Source organism: Suncus etruscus, chromosome 18, assembly GCF_024139225.1.
Source record: "Suncus etruscus isolate mSunEtr1 chromosome 18, mSunEtr1.pri.cur, whole genome shotgun sequence".
Taxonomy (NCBI): Eukaryota; Metazoa; Chordata; class Mammalia; order Eulipotyphla; family Soricidae; genus Suncus; species Suncus etruscus.
In genome coordinates this window covers 15620283-15636248 of record NC_064865.1, presented here as the reverse complement: position 1 = coordinate 15636248, position 15966 = coordinate 15620283, and the positions used below count along the sequence as shown (strand labels likewise).

Below are 15966 nucleotides of genomic sequence, written 5' to 3'. Positions count from 1 at the left end.
ATGGTGCTTGTGAGGGGGGGACCATATGGGATGCTCGGGATCGAACCTTGGTCTGCTGAGTGTCTATCTGGCCCTTGACGCTTTTAAAACTTGTACTGTGCTCTTTAGGGTAACCAAGAAATTTGCTGATATAGCCAAACATTTAAATCACTGAGATAAGCTTTGATGACTGTGTCTTTGTAATTATTACTGTTTTTACTTTGGGCAGGGGAAGTATTACTGCCTTGTGTTATTCCTGGCACTAACCATGATCAGGGGATTATATTTGTTACTAGGAATTTTAACTGTTTGGCTTTATGTAAGGTAATAATTTATCCTAGCACTGTCTCTGATCCCTTAAGCAGATTTTTTTTTGTTTGTTTTGGTCACACCCAAGGGTGTTCAGGGGTCACTCCTGCTTTGCACTCAGAAATTACTCCTGGTGGGCTCCGGGGACCATATGGGATGCTAGGGATTGAACCCAGGTTGGCTGCATGCAAGGCAAACACCCTACCTTCTGTTCTATGACTCTGATCCCAGATTTTTTATTTTTGTTTATTGTTGTGGTTGATAGTATTGCATGAATTTAATAAATAAAGGTTAAGTGTTGAATTTTTTTTTTAGTTGACTATATTGTGGAATATGACTATGATGCCGTACATGATGACGAATTAACTATTCGAGTTGGAGAAATCATCAGGAATGTGAAAAAACTACAGGAGGAAGGATGGCTAGAAGGAGAACTAAATGGGAGAAGGGGAATGTTTCCTGATAATTTTGTTAAGGTAAGTATTTTTAATTAAATTCTGTTGCTTCAAAGAATTTAATGTATATATTTAATTTTAATTTTAATTTAATTTAATGTATATATTTAATGTATATATTTAAAACTTTTATATTTGTGATATATTTAAAAATTGAAAGCTTAAAGTATTATAGTTGTAGAATCATGTTGGAACACTCCATTTTGAAATATATTTTTTTTTCAGTACAACAAGTACATGACTTTTAATGACTTCTATTATAGGATGCAGTTTGAGCCTCTGAGTAATAGAAGGAAGCTTAATCTGAGATTAATAATTAACCACAAGGTTCAGAGCTAATTATATCGTTATGAGCTCATATTTATTTTAAAATATGTACAGATAGGTACAGAATTATTTATTTGTGTAATTTTTGGTGGTTTAGTATGCATTGATTTTTTTTTTCACCCTTTTCTGTTGAGATGTTCCAGAAAAACCAGTGATATGCTGATGAGAGTGATAGCAACGTGTACACCTAGTACCTACATCCTTAGGAGTTCTGCAGAATAGTATTCAAGTTAAGAAAATTAGACTTAGTAAGAGTAGGCTATAATGAGAGTAGTCCTTATACTGTAGTGTTAATATGAAATTTTTTCTGGTGGCATAAAACATGAAAGATGTCATCCACTCATGTTTCTTTGTAGTCTAGCTAGCAGACTTTCTTGACTACTTTTCTTGGGACTTCACAACCTTTATGATTCCTCAAACTTGTGGCAGTTGTTTAAATTTCTTGTTCATTTTTGGTTTTTATGCCTCACCCAGTCGGTACTCAGAGCTTATTGCTGGCTCTGTGTCCTTGTTGGGCTTATGGAACTTTACTAGGTACCTAGAATTGAAATCAGGTTGGCCGCATGCAAGGCAAGCACCCAGTCTACCCACTGTACTATCTCTCCAGCCCTCACTTGTAGCAGTTTTTCCTATCTTTGGGGGGGGGGTGTCACACTCAGCAGCGCTCAGGGGTTACACCTGACTCTGTGCTTAGAAATTGCTCCTGGCAGGCATGGGGACCATATGGGATACTGGGATTCGAACCACCATCTGTCCTCGATCATCTGCGTGCAAGGCAAACACCCTATTGCTGTGCTATGTATGTCTCTGGCCCTGTATCAGTTCTTAACTGTTGGTGCTTGATTGGTCCTTGAGGATTGTCATGAAATTACGGAAAATCATGCTCCATTTTAATTTATTATTTAAATTTGGGATTGGGGGGCACATCTAGTGGTGTTATCACTCTGGTACCTAAGTTTAGATCAAAATGAAAAATGAAAGAAAGGGACAGGAGAGATAGCATGGAGGTAGGGTGTTTGCCTTGCATGCAGAAGGACGGTGGTTTGAATCCCAGCATCCCATATGGTTCCCCAAGCCTGCCAGGAGCGAATTCTGAGCATAGAGCTAGGAGGAAACCCTGAGCGCTGTCATGTAGTTAAAGAAAACACTGCTAAGAATTTCCCAGAATGAATATTATAGGCTCTAAGATCCACGAGGCCCGAAGGGTCCCAGTGAATATAGATTTGACTAGGAAAACTCTAAGAACCTCAAAATGACAAAATCCAGATAGAATTCTGAAAGAAGCAAGACCATGAAAAAAACTTACATACAAAGGGAAGCCCATACAATCTAAATCAGATCTAAACCTTCGAGCCAGAAGAGAAAGTAGGGATATCTTACAAAAATTCAGAGAATTGAACACCTCACCAAGAATAACTCTATCCAGCCATATTATCATTCAGTTTTGAAGGAATGTTAAGAGAGCTTTATGGAAAAACAATAGTTAGGGTAATTTATAACTTTGAATCCAGTTTTGCAAGGGTCTTTGCTGAAAGTGTCTTTAAAGGACAGGACAAACTTCCCAACATGTGTTATTGACTATGGCAGTTATTAATAGTATAAAAAGTAGTTGCCCTTTGCTAGATTAAGAAAGGCATGTTTTATTTACTCCTAGCTTGTATATTGTGATTTAGCTTGCTAAGTGGTTTTACACATTTTTAATAATACATTAATATCTCATTCATAGTGGTTAACATCACATATCAGTTAATCATCACAAATCGACTTAATGATTTATTTCCTGATAATTCCATTTGACTTTTGTTTTAAGTTTTGTTGAAACAAGTATTATGAAGTAAATTCGTTTTATGTTTGTTCAGCAGGCATGCAGGGAGGATGAGTGGGAACCTGGAGGATGTGGTAGTATCACTCCATCCCCTTAGTCTTTATTTCTTTGGCTTTTTATCTGAGACTGTTCAGTGCTTTTGCAGTGCTGACTTAGCGACCAAAATCTTACTTGTCAGTAAAGCTTAGTGCTGCAGCATTGAATATGAACGATAACTAAACTGGAAGAAGTATTCTTATTTGGATAACTAACTCCTGTGGCAGATATATCATACCAGTCGCTTCTAGTCTTTAGAGTTTAAGTTGAAAGGTCTGCCTGAGTTTTGTTTGTTTTAGGCTTTTTTTGGTCACATTGGATGCTAACTAGGGAGCTATCTATGTCTCTGTGCTCAAGGTTCTTTCCTGGTGGTGTTTGGGTAACTATATGCAGTTTGTGGGAAGGAAGTGGAGTTATCCACTGCAAAACACCACTGTCCTACCTTTATGGCTTCTACTGTGGTTTTTAATGGGAGATCTCTTAGAGGTAATTTTTGGCTTTGCTCTTGCTACACTCCTCGAGGTAGGAGCTCTGTTTTTGGTTCTTACTACTTTTAAGATTTTTGCCTTATTTTTAGTTTTTACTTTAGACACTGTCATTTACAATACTGCTAATGATAGGGGTTTTGTGCAGGCAGTTTTTCAGCACCATACCCTCCACCCGAGTTTTCCTTCATCTTGCCATTTTAATTATGATGTCTGTTAGGGTTTATTCTTTTTGGGACGCTTGGCTTTCTGGATCTGTTGGTGCAAATTGATGCTCAGCTTGGAGAAACTTTACTTTTTCTCATCAAAACTTCCCTTGGTTTTTTGTTTTTGTTTTTTTTTTTTTTTACTTTCCCTCTGGACTACTATAGCTTATCTATTGTTTTTCCCCAGTCTGTCCTATCATGTTTCTTATAAATTTTTTCATTGTTAAAATAATTTTTTTTCTTCTTTTGCTCTTTTTGGATAATGTCTTGCTTTTTATATTAGCATGTTGAATCATTTCTCTGTTTCTGTAATTTCTTACCATGCTTATCATGTTCGATAATTTCTGATCAAAGTGTTTTTTTTTTTTTTCATACTTACTCTGTTGTGATTCTTTATTGTTTATTTTAGTTCAGTGAACAACCTAATCACTAGTACTTTGAATTCCTCTTCAGGAAGATTAGAAAGTTTTCTTTTTTGTTGGTGGTGGAGAGTTGCTTAGAGTTGCTTTTATCTTCATCCATTAATGCAGTTGTTTTCTTTTACTTCTTTATTATGCCTAACCCTTGAAATCCTGGTCTGGGAAGGAGGCTCCTTCTTCCTTACTGTTAAATTTGGAGTAGTGGCACTGCTGATTCTTTTTCCTTCATTTGGGGCCTGGGCACAGTGCTATTTGTTTAGAGTGAGGCTTAGAGGAACTATTTATGATGATGAATGGCATGCTGTCCTGAAGTTGGATGTCCTTTGTGGGGTCATTGGTAGTAGATGCCTGTACATGGGTTACTCCTGGCTCTGTGTTCAGAAATTACTATTGGTAGCTACTGGGGACCATATGGGATGCCGGGGGGTTGAACCTGGGTCAGTCAAGTGCTAAGCAAATGCCCTCTCCCCTGTGCTATCACTCTGGCCCCATGTTTAATTGATATTTCTTTAGCATCTTTTGATTTAGAACTTTTTAAGAGATTCTTTTAAGGGTAGCATGGATTTATGTTTTTGGGAGTTAGATTGTACAGTTCCACAGACTTAGGTCTTTGTAGAAATTGATATGACATGCTTTATCTCCTTTATCTGCTGAAAAGATATTAATAGTATTTTCTCACAGTACTTTATTCGGTGATAGCTGCTTTTTTGATTTTTGGGCCACATCTGGCAATGCTCAGGGATCTATTTCTTTGCTTGTTTTGCTTTTGGGCCACACTCGGTGATGCTCAGAAGTTACTCCTGGCTCTGTACACAAAAATTTATCCTGGCTTGGAGGGCCATATGGGACACCAGGGGATCCAACTTCGATCTGTCCTGGGTCAGTCCTGTGCAAGGCAAACACCCTACCAGTGTGCCACTGCTCCGGCCCCAATGGGGGTTAAATTAGTTCTACCCACCAGGAAAATCTGAGGATACATCTGGTGGGCTGAGCCCCCCTAAAAGCTTAAGTATGCCCTGGCAAGTGATGCTCGGGTTACTCCTGGCTATGTGCTCAGAAATTGCTCCTGGTATGGGCTGGAGTGATGATGCTGGGATTCAAACTGGGGACTGTCTTGTTGACTGTGTGCAAGGCAATGCCTTACCATTGTGCTTTCACTCCAGCCTGTTTTGTACCCTTTTTACTATTAAGTGTGTGACTATAATTTTGAATGGCTGCTCTCTCTCACCCTGTACTTTTGCCTTCCCATTTTTAATTTTTTTATTTTTTGGGGGGCACACTCCCTGTTCAGGATTCAGGGATCACTTAGGACTGGCTTCAAGGTATCATATGGAGTGACAGGTGTCTGCATCTAGCTCTGTTGTATGTAAGGCAAGTGCCGTATGCCCTATATATTCTCTCTGACCTCTTTTTCTTCCAGTTTTTGGAAGAAATTGCCAGAAATATTTATAGACACTTAACACTCATCAGCATATTTTAATTCTTTCAACTTCTGTTTGAATCTTTAAAGGTAGTTCAAAGATTGGCTCTCACTAGTGGCAAAAGTCCCAGATGACATCTGTCAGTGTAAACATCTGTCAGTGTAAATCTGTTTTGTTTGCTCTGAGACCTTTGTTCAGTGGAGCCACCTTAATCAAGAGCCATTGTTCTTTGGGATAACTTGCTGCAACTTTACTATTAGAACTTGCCTCATTTTGCATTTTTATGTTCTGAAGATGAACCAATCTCTTCATTTCATACTTTTCTTCTATAAGTGTCTTTACCTCCCGCAACCTTAGTATTGAAGAGTTAAAGCTTATCCCTGGAGGCTGGAGCGATGGTGCAGCGGTAGAGTGTTTGCCTTGTAAGCAAGGATGGACCGCAGTTCGATCCCCAGGAGTCCCATTTGATCCCCCAAGCCAGGAGCGATTTCAGAGTGAGGAGCCAGGAGTAACCCCTGAGCATCACCGGGTGTGGTCCCCCCAAAATTGCTTAACCGTGGGTTATGTTATGGTATAAGGTGATATTGTAGTTATTTTGTTCTTCTATACAGAGCACTAATCTTTTTCTTCCTTTCAATAATAGGGCTAGGGGCCAGAGAGATAGCACAGCGGTAGGGCATTTGCCTTGCATGCAGTTGATCCAGGACAGCCGGTGGTTCGAATCCTGGCATCCCATATGGTCCCTGTGTTTGCCAGGAGTGATTTCTGAGCGTAGAGCCAGGAGTAACCCCTGAGCGCTGCTGGGTGTGACCAAAAAGCAAAAACAAACAAACCAACAAAAAATAAGGCTATCCATGTTTATCAGTCTCTTGTTCATTGGAGTAACAATGTTAATTTGTTTTGAGAACTTTTCCTTCCTGTTCACAACTTAGTTTTGACTAAGAGTCTTATCTCTTCATTTGTGTTATTCTTTTGACACACCTTTCCATACCTTTCTCACTCAATTCTAGCTTTATTTTAATTTTATTTTTAGTGGTACTGAGGATTGAATCTAGGGCCGCATACATGTATGCTTTTAATTTAAAGTAACAGATGTCATTTTTACTTGATATAGTGCCTAATTTTATTATTGTTATGTCTTGGGAAATAAAGCTGATCTGAGGAGATGGCAGATGGGCAATAGTGGATTGGTGGAACATTTAGGGCACATATTAAATTTGTTTTCTTACATAAGTATGGTTTATGGCATTCCTCAAACAATTACAGAAATACCAAAGATTACTGATCACAGAACACCTTAATAGATATAATAATGAAGACATTTGATATAGTCTGAGTATTTGTATCCTAGATCTATAAGAACTCAGTATTATGGGAGAATTTCACCTTTTAGGAGAAATAGTTCTCTATCTCTCTCTCTCTCTCTCCCTCTCCCTCCCTCTCCCTCCCTCTCTATCTCTCTCTCCCTCCCCCCTTCTCCCTCCCCCACACACACCTGGTGATGCTCAGGTGATGCTACTGGCTATATGTTCAGAAATAGCTACTGGCTATGCGTTCAGAAATTGCTCCTGGCTTGGGGAACCATATGGGATGCCAGGGGATTGGGGGGGGGGCAGGGAATCGAACTGCGGTCTGTCCTGGCTGCATGGGCAAGGCAGATCAGATGCCTAACCTCTTGCACCACTGCTCTGGCCCCGATTCTGATGTTTTTATAAGTATATTCTTTAATTGAATAATGGTTCTACTTCTCTCATTAACATTGTCATGGTAGTTGTTAGTGTAGTTATTTTTCTTTTTTTGGTTTTTGGACCACACCCTGTGACGTTCAGGGGTTCTCCTGGCTATGGCTCAGACATCACTTCTGGCTTGCGGGGGATAGAATTGTGGTCCGTCCTAGGTCAGTGCATGCAAGGCAAACACACCCTACTGCTTGCGCCATTGCTTGGGCCCCAAAATAGTTCTCTTTTTAAAAAAAATTGTATTTAGAAAAATTATTTTTAGTTGTTAACACAAAATAGATTGGCAGGGAAGTAGCTTTGTAATTAGTGTCCTAGCAATATATGCAGACTTCCCACTCCCTCCAGGTGGGTTTGGGAGACCCAGATGGGGTGCTGGGGATTGAATCTGGGTTGGCAGCATACAAGGCAAGTGCCCTACCCTCTGTACTATCCTGGGCCTGTGCAGGTTTGCATATTCAGTCCCTAGGAATCCCTCAAACCAGTTTTGTATTGAGTATTGCCTAGACTGGTCCCTGATTCAGATGAACAATGCTGGGGTTGACCCCTTAAAAAAGGGTAGTAAATATTGTTAGCTCCCTTTATTTTCTGTGATGGGTGCTTCTGAAGATCAAACAACACGTGACTATAGCTAACTGTAGTTGCCTAGTTATAGGCATTTAATAAATGTCAGTGAACTCTGTTTCACATTAAGGTGGAGTGCAGAATCAGATGATCTGAGTGAGTCAGGAGGGGCTGGGGCGGAGAAGGGGCGGAGCACTACTGTCCAAGGTGCAGGATTTGTTGCAGAAGTATTGAAGCACAGAATTATGGAGAAATAAGGTATGTTATACTGAAAGACGCTATCAAGAGAGCTTAACAAATATCTTTATCCGCATGCTTATAAGTTACTAGTGGGATTATATGTGGACACAGGGTGGTTATTTTTGAGCTTATACAAATGACAGAGGGTGCTATTATCTCATTGTTGCCATGTTTTTACTTTGATATTTAAAAAAAATAAATGATTGTGTTCTCAGGAGATGTCAGTGTTGGTAAATGAATTGTTTTACTTATTATATCTTTAAGTTAAAAAGAATTTTTGATTCTTTTGGAAGAGTTCTCCAAGAGTGTCAAAGTGTTGGTTTTGATATAATAAGGAACAAGGAAATAGGTTATTCATACAAGTATTACAGGAAACTATCATGTATAAAATACTTTGCTGGTGTCTTTATTTTTTCTGTAATTTTCTATACTTGTTTTTCTCTTTCAGAAACATTTAAATGATTGTTTCAAAAATAATTCAGTTTGTTAATTAAAATTGCATTTAAATGTTTTTTCCCCAAAATTGTATAGGTTAAATATTTCTGTAGACATTAGATCTCTCAATGTATTAAATCTTAAATACTTTTAAAGAAAAGAGCAATATGGAGAATAAAATTATGTTTTTTCATTGCTACTTTGGAAGGGACTAGAGGTTGTACTGTTAAACTATCAACATTTCTCCTCTAATTCTAACATTTTTTTGTGATGCTGGGGACAGAACCCAGAGACAATAAATCGAGCAGTGAGCCATATCCCCAACACTGCCTTGTCCCTCCATGCTATCTCTCCGGCCCCATATATTTTCATTTTCTGATTGATTGGGTAGAAGAAAAAGCTAGAAGGAAGGATGAAGCTTTATTATAGATAGGTTGCTTGATTGGTTGGTTTTTGGGCCACACCCTGTGGCACTCAGGTTACTCTTGGCTCTGTGCTTAGAAATTTGCATATGACATCCTAATCTCTGTTTCTTTACCCATAAAATTGATTTAAACATTTGCCAAGAAAGTAATTTGTTGGTACTTTGTACTCAGGAATTAGGGAACCTGAGAAATTCGTTCTTCCTCTGCAAATACAGAATCATTAAATCTAAGTTATACTTAATGGAATTTCATTGCACCATAATTATAGAAAGAATTGATTTTTTAATATTGGGTTTTCATTCATTAAATATAGTTTAAACCTTGTGTTTCATTAAAAGTTCTTCTTTGAGGGGCTACAACTAGTGGTGCTTAGGGATTGCTCCCACCTCATTACTTTGGTGAGGAATTGTAGTTCCTAGGCTCAAACAAGGCTCAGCCTCATGTATGTACTCTGAAACTATCTAGCCCCAAATTTTCTATTTTTTAAGTAACTTTGCATATCTTCTCTGATAACTAGTTCTTTAATCAAAATGAGCCGAAATCTGAATGCTGCTAACTTTTGTTACGTTTCTGAATAATAGATGATAGCTAAGAATTACAAACTATGGTGTGAACATTATATATAATCATTACATAGTGTCTACAAATAAGTTTTTATGGAAACATAGCTTTATGTTCATCCCAGCATCTGACTGTTTTTGCCATACAAACAACAGAATTTATTGTGGTAATACGTTGTCTGACCTGAAAGTCTTCCAATGTTTTACTCTATGCTTCATTATTAAAAAATGTTTGTCTATCACTGACACAACTAAAATTTGTCTTATAGTTCATGTTTCTTAGATTTTCTTTATTGGGGTGGAGGTGGTGTTTCATCCTTCTTTTATTTAACTTCATTTGTAGTTCTGGTAAGATGTAAACTCCTAAGTCATAGTTGCCATAGTACATTTATACTCTAGATATGTTTGGCCAGAGAAATTGCTTAAACTATTGATGTTTTGTGTAATAATCATGCACAAGTCTTTTTGTATTTTTTACTCAATACTTGCACTGTAATTTAATTTGCCTATTTTTTTTTCTTATTGATAGGAAATTAAAAGAGAGACAGAATCTAAGGATGACAATTTGCCCATCAAACGGGAACGGCACGGGAATGTAGCAAGTCTTGTGCAACGAATAAGCACCTATGGTCTTCCAGCTGGAGGAATTCAGCCACATCCACAAACCAAAAACATTAAGAAGAGTATGTAAACTATTAATTAAGAGTTACTTAAAGTAGTGCTTTGTAAGCTTTTAGAAATCAGAAAAAAATTCGCTTGATCTTTTGTAGCAGATTATTGGCTGATATGATTATAATTTTTATATGATAATCTATGGTGACCTGCTGACAACTAAGGGAATGCAAAATAAAACATGAGTATTAGTTATTCTACTAATTTATTTTTCAAATTAATTTTAATCTTTGTACCAGATATGTTTGGGCTGGGTGGTAGACTATTCTGTTCTGGGAGTTGTATGGAGGTTGCCCCTAGCAGTCATTCGGGGACCATGGAGTACAGGAAATGGAATTCTCTCATGAAAAGCATGTACTCCAGTCCTTTGAGCCATCTCTAAGACACGATTATTTTTGTTTTCTCTTCTCCACTCCCATTTCCCCTTGTTGTCTTTTGTTGATACCATTATAATTGTGATGATGTTGATCGCACAGTGCCTGTTGTAGTGCTCACAGGTTTTGCACATCAGGTTTGCAGTACTTGCACACTTGGTTGCCGTGGTCAATGAGATTTTCACTACTTTAACTGTTGTGCTCACGCATGTGTTCTGGGGTCACTCATACTCTTAGTTGATACACACAGGTTATGCTTTTGATTGCTTCTGGTATACACACACTTACTTTCTCCACAAGTTATGTTTACTGGTTGTGTCGCTAGCTCTCTCATTGTAGTTCTTGATAGGGCATCACACTCATAATCTGACACTGGTTTGGCTGGAAATTGCTTGTGATGCTCTGGGTTGTAGATAGCAGAGCTGCCAGGGTCAAAGAGCAGAGATTGGAACTCACGAGTATTTTCTAGCAAAACAGGTGCCTAAGTAATTGCACTGTTCTCCAAGTCCATCTTTTTATTTGTTTGTTTATTGGGTTACTCCTGGCTCTGCACTCAGAAATCATCCTGACAGGCACAGGGGACCATATGGGAATGCCGGGATTCTGAACCACCATTCGTCCTGGATCAGCTGTGTGCAAGGCAAACACCCTACCGCTGTGCTATCTCTCTTGAGTCCATCTTTTTATTTATTTTTGAGTTTTGGATCTGTCTTGGCTCTGCTTGAGCTTTGCTCCGGCTGTGTATAGGAATCACTCCTGGCAGGCGTGGGGGACCTGAGTAAGTGCTAGTATTAAACCAAGGGCTTTACCTCTGTATGCTCCTTCTGGCCCAAGATGTTCTAAACACTCGAGTTTTGTTTTACTATTGGTGAAAAAGTGGTAAAAATCAAAAAGCCAACTTGGTCATGAATTTTTTTAAAGACCACTATGGCCACATACACTTTGGGGGATAGGGACATTGTTGAACTAGTATCTTTGCAAGCGAAGTATGTGCTGCAGCTCTTTTGAGCTGTATCTCAGCCTCAGCTCCATATCTAGTTTTTTCTTGAAATTGAATCACTGTGAATTAGAATTTCAAAGTTAATTGTTACCAACTTTCAGAATTAAAGTGTTCTAATACCAGTCCCTTCACCAGTGTCCTCCCAAAACCCCCACCCCACCTCTCCCTCCACAGTGTCGGCTTCCTGGTTCCCAGCTTGCCTCTCTGGCACACACTTACCCCTCCAACATTGTCTTAGTATTCTCTTCCCTATATCCCCCCCCCCCCCCATCAACAACAGTGTGTGGCTAGCTTCTTACAGAAGGACCAGGTCTCCTTCTCTTTGTTTCCGTTACCTTTGGGATTTTGTTTATCCCCTATAAAGTTTCTTTATGTCTCACATATGAGAGATGTAACTAACTTCACTCAGCACACTATACTCCCCAGATAAATGTTCTCACATGGCAGCTGATTGTATGACTTCATCTTATGGTTAAATGGCTATTGTGAATGTGTTGTAATGAACTTAAAAATGCAGATGTTTTTGGTTTTTTTTGCATTGTGCTTTTGGACTCTCGGAGTATATTCCTAGGAGTAGAATTGCTGTGTCTAGGTCCTAAGGAAACTTGATTGCTAACTTTTTGAGTAATAACTATATTAAATTTCAAAAAGGCTGGACCAGTCCACATTCCCACCAGCAGTGAATGAGCATCCCTTTCTCCCCTGAATCCTTGCCAACAGTAGATTTTCTTCTTGAGGAGTGCCAGTCTTGCTGGTGTTTGGTGGTTTCTTACTGTTTTGATTTATGTTTCCCTGATGATTATTGATACAAAGTGTTTTTTCATATGCCTTTTGATTTTTGTATTTCTTCTTTGAGAATATTTTTATTTTCTTCTCTCCATTTTGATAGGGTTGTTTGTTTTTTTTCCATAGAGTTTGTTCTACCAGATGAGTAGTGGCAAATAACTTTTCCCAGTCTGTGGGCTGTCTCTTGTATTCTGCTCATTGTTTCCTTTGAGGTACAGAAGCATCTTAATTTAAATAGTCCCATTTGATTATTATTGCTTCCAATTGCTTGGGCAATGACGGTCCTTAAAAGTTGCTTAACATTCTGACTTCAGTGTTGTTGAGAGTTCTGCCAATATTTTTCTCTATGTAGAAAAATAAAGAAAAGCTTATTGAGTCTGAGATTTTTTTTTTTTTTTTTTTTTTTGGTTTTTGGGCCACACCCGTTTGATGCTCAGGGGTTACTCCTGGCTATGTGCTCAGAAATCGCCCCTGGCTTGGGGGGACCATATGGGACGCCGGGGGATCGAACCGTGGTCCTTCCTTGGCTAGCGCTTGCAAGGCAGACACCTTACCTCCAGCGCCACCTACCCGGCCCCGAGTCTGAGATTTTAAAGCAAATCTTGCCTCAGTTCTTTATCCTCAAATCCTTTCAAGCTAAAAAGTAGTTTCTTGATGGGCTGGAGAGATTACAATGGGTAGGGCACTTGTCTTAACACACAGTTGACCGACCTGTGTTAGTCATCACATAAAATTTCTTAGCATTGCTAGTTATCCGTAAGCATGAGCACAGAGCAAGGAATAAGTCCTGAATAGCTGGGTATAGTCCTAAATTAAATATGTCCTGTGTCCATCTCCCACACATATCCCCTCCCCAGCAATCCAAGTAAGATGATGAAACTTCATTCCTGTGTTTTGGCCAGAGTTGATTGTATACTTCTTATTCATTTACTTAAGTTATTTAGATATTGGTTATTTTGTGGGGGGAGGGGGTATTATACACAGCAATGCTCAGGGATCACTTTATAACTCAGATGTCCATATATGGTGCTTCAAATTGACCCTACTCTGTTTGGCCCCAGGCTTGTTATAGCCATCTGTTTTTTATCTTCTGTCACATTTTAAAACACTTAAAAGGATATTCATGCTCATTAAAAAGCAGACTTAAGTTTTTTGTTTTTGTTTTGTTTTGGGGTTACTCTTTTTTTTTATTTTTTTTATTTTGGATTTTGGGTCACACCCAGCAGCACTCAGGGGTTACTCCTGGCTCTATGCTCAGAAATCGCTCTTAGCAGGCTCAGAGGACCATATGGGATGCCGGGATTCCAACCACTGACCTTCTGCATGCAAGGCAAACGCCTTACCTCCATGCTAGCTTTCTGGCTCTGGGTTTACTCTTGTAGTGCACAGAGACCATGTGATGCTGATGATTGACCTGAGCCCCCCAAATACAAAGCATATTCTCAATCTGTTCAGTTAGTTATTCCTCTGGCTCATTCTAGTGTATCTCCTCCCCAACCCTGGTATATTTTTAAAGACCTGATTGCTAAGAAGATAGAAAGGTTGTTTTTTTTTTTTGTTTTTTTTTTTTTTTTTTAAATCAAGAGTACCCCAAGCAAAAGGGATTTTTCTTTCTGGTAATATACATTATTTCCCTGATCTTTGAAGTGCTAGATATAGAGACAGCTTATACATTCTTTTTATTCAAGGTCACAACAATTGCAAAAAACATGTATGAAATGTTGATCTTTAGTGTAATTTGCCCTTTTACAAGAAGTTCTTTTCGTAAAGAACTGTAGTTAAAATTTTTTTTTTTAAAAATGTTTTCTGAGGGGCTGAAGAAAGTATACTGGGAAAGGCACCTATGCTGCTGACCTAAGTTTGATCCCAGCACCAAATGTACTCACCTGACCCTCTCCAGGTGTGATCCCTGAGCACAGGACAATGAGTAAGTAAGCCCTTAACACTGCCAGGTGAAACTCAAAAACAAAGCAAACAAAAGAGTTCCCTGAGACTCAATGAAAGGAAACATTGACAGATTATTTTAGGACCTGAGCGATGGTGTAGTAGTAAGGCATTTTTCTTGCCTATGGCTGATCCAGGATGGACCTTGGTTTGATCCCTTGGCCTGTCCTCCCATATGGCCCCCCAAGCCAGGAGCGATTGCTGAGCACATAGCTGGGAGTAACCCCTGAGTGTCACCAGGTATGGCCCAAAAACCAAAAACCAAAAAAAAAAAAAAAAAAAAAAAAAAGGATTTTTCTATAAGAATAAATAGTCAGCGGGCTAGAGCTGTAGTGGCAGGTGTTTGCCTTTCACGTTACTGACCAGGGTTAAATGCTAGACAACACCTACAGTCTGTTCCCTATGCTTTGCTCAGATGTTGCCTAAACACAAAGGCAAACAAAAAATATATACAATGCTTATTATCTATTTTTGGGGGGATAGCCTGGGTTCTCAGGGCTCTGTGCTCAGGGACCACTGTTGGCAGGGCTTGGGGGAAAACATTGGGTGCTTAAGAGTGAATTGGAGTCTACTGTGTGTTATACAGGTACCCTACTACACACTGTAGTATATCTCTGATCCTGTATCTTTGCTTATTTTACATAAAAATATTTAGTTATTTTTTTGGTTTTTGGGCCACACCCGGTGATGCTCAGGGGTTACTCCTGGCTCTGCACTCAGCAATCACCGGTGGCAGGCTGGGGGACAATATGGGATGCCAGAATCGAACTGGGTTCCTCCTGAGTTGGCTGCCTGCAAGGCAAACACCCTACCGCTATGCTTTCTCTCTCTGGCCCCAATATAAAAATATTAAAGGAATAAGATTTAGTTCCTTTGGGAAAGGAACTATTGCTGAGGTGTTTTTTTAAATTTAGAGATTCAGCTATTTGTTAATATTGCCTGTTTGCATTTCCTTTATGATGTTGGTTGTATGTAATGTGCTTCCTTAGTTTTGGGTGTTTTGTTGGTTAAATTGTTGCTGCAGTGTTAGGAACACACTTTGGTGAGAAGTATTTATACTTGATCACTGTCTATAGCTATTTATTATAAGCAAAATAGCTTTTATTTATTTTATTTTTTATTGATTTATTTTTGGGTCACACCCGGCAGTGCTCAAGGTTTACTCCTGGCTCTACGCTTAGAAATCACTCCTGGCAGGCTCAGGGAACCATATGGGATGCCGGGATTCAAACCACCATCCTTCTGCATGCAAGGCAAATGCCATGCCTCCATGCTGTATCTCTGGCTCCTAAAATAGTTTTAATTAAAACTTATTTAAAGAGATGTGAGGCCACCAGGCGGGTCTTCAAGGCCACGCCTGGTTAATCGGACCCTGGGGGGAGGGGGTGAGAAATTCCTCCCTAGGCATCCAAAAACTACAGAGGCTTGGCTGGGCTCAAAACACTCCGAATGCCAGGATTTCTTGGTGTGTTTGCCTGGTATGTTGGGGGCTCTGGGCAGGACAGCTAGCCATAGGACCCCTGGGCTGACCACTTAGTCCAGGGGAACAAGATTCCCCCCACACCAGGCGGGTCTTCAGGGCCACGCCTGGTTAATCGGGCCCTGGGGGGAGGGGGTGAGAAATTCCTCCCTAGGCATCCAAAAACTACAGAGGCTCGGCTGGGCTCAGAACACTCCACATGCCAGGATTTCGTGGGCTTTTGACTGGTATGATGGGGGCTCTGGGCAGGACAGCTAGCCATAGGACCCCTGGGCTGACCACTTAGTC

At 39.5% G+C, this 15966-nt stretch overlaps 1 protein-coding gene across 1 annotated transcript in view; it reads left to right on the top strand.

Annotated features, from left to right (window-relative positions):
- The window catches only part of CD2AP (CD2 associated protein), a 97752-nt gene that overhangs the window by 33218 nt on the left and 48568 nt on the right, over positions 1-15966 (top strand). Inside the window, exons 2-3 of the mRNA XM_049765364.1 lie at positions 604-764; positions 9952-10105. Of these exons, the coding sequence (XP_049621321.1) occupies positions 604-764; positions 9952-10105 (315 nt within the window). The remainder of the gene's footprint in view (positions 1-603; positions 765-9951; positions 10106-15966) is intronic.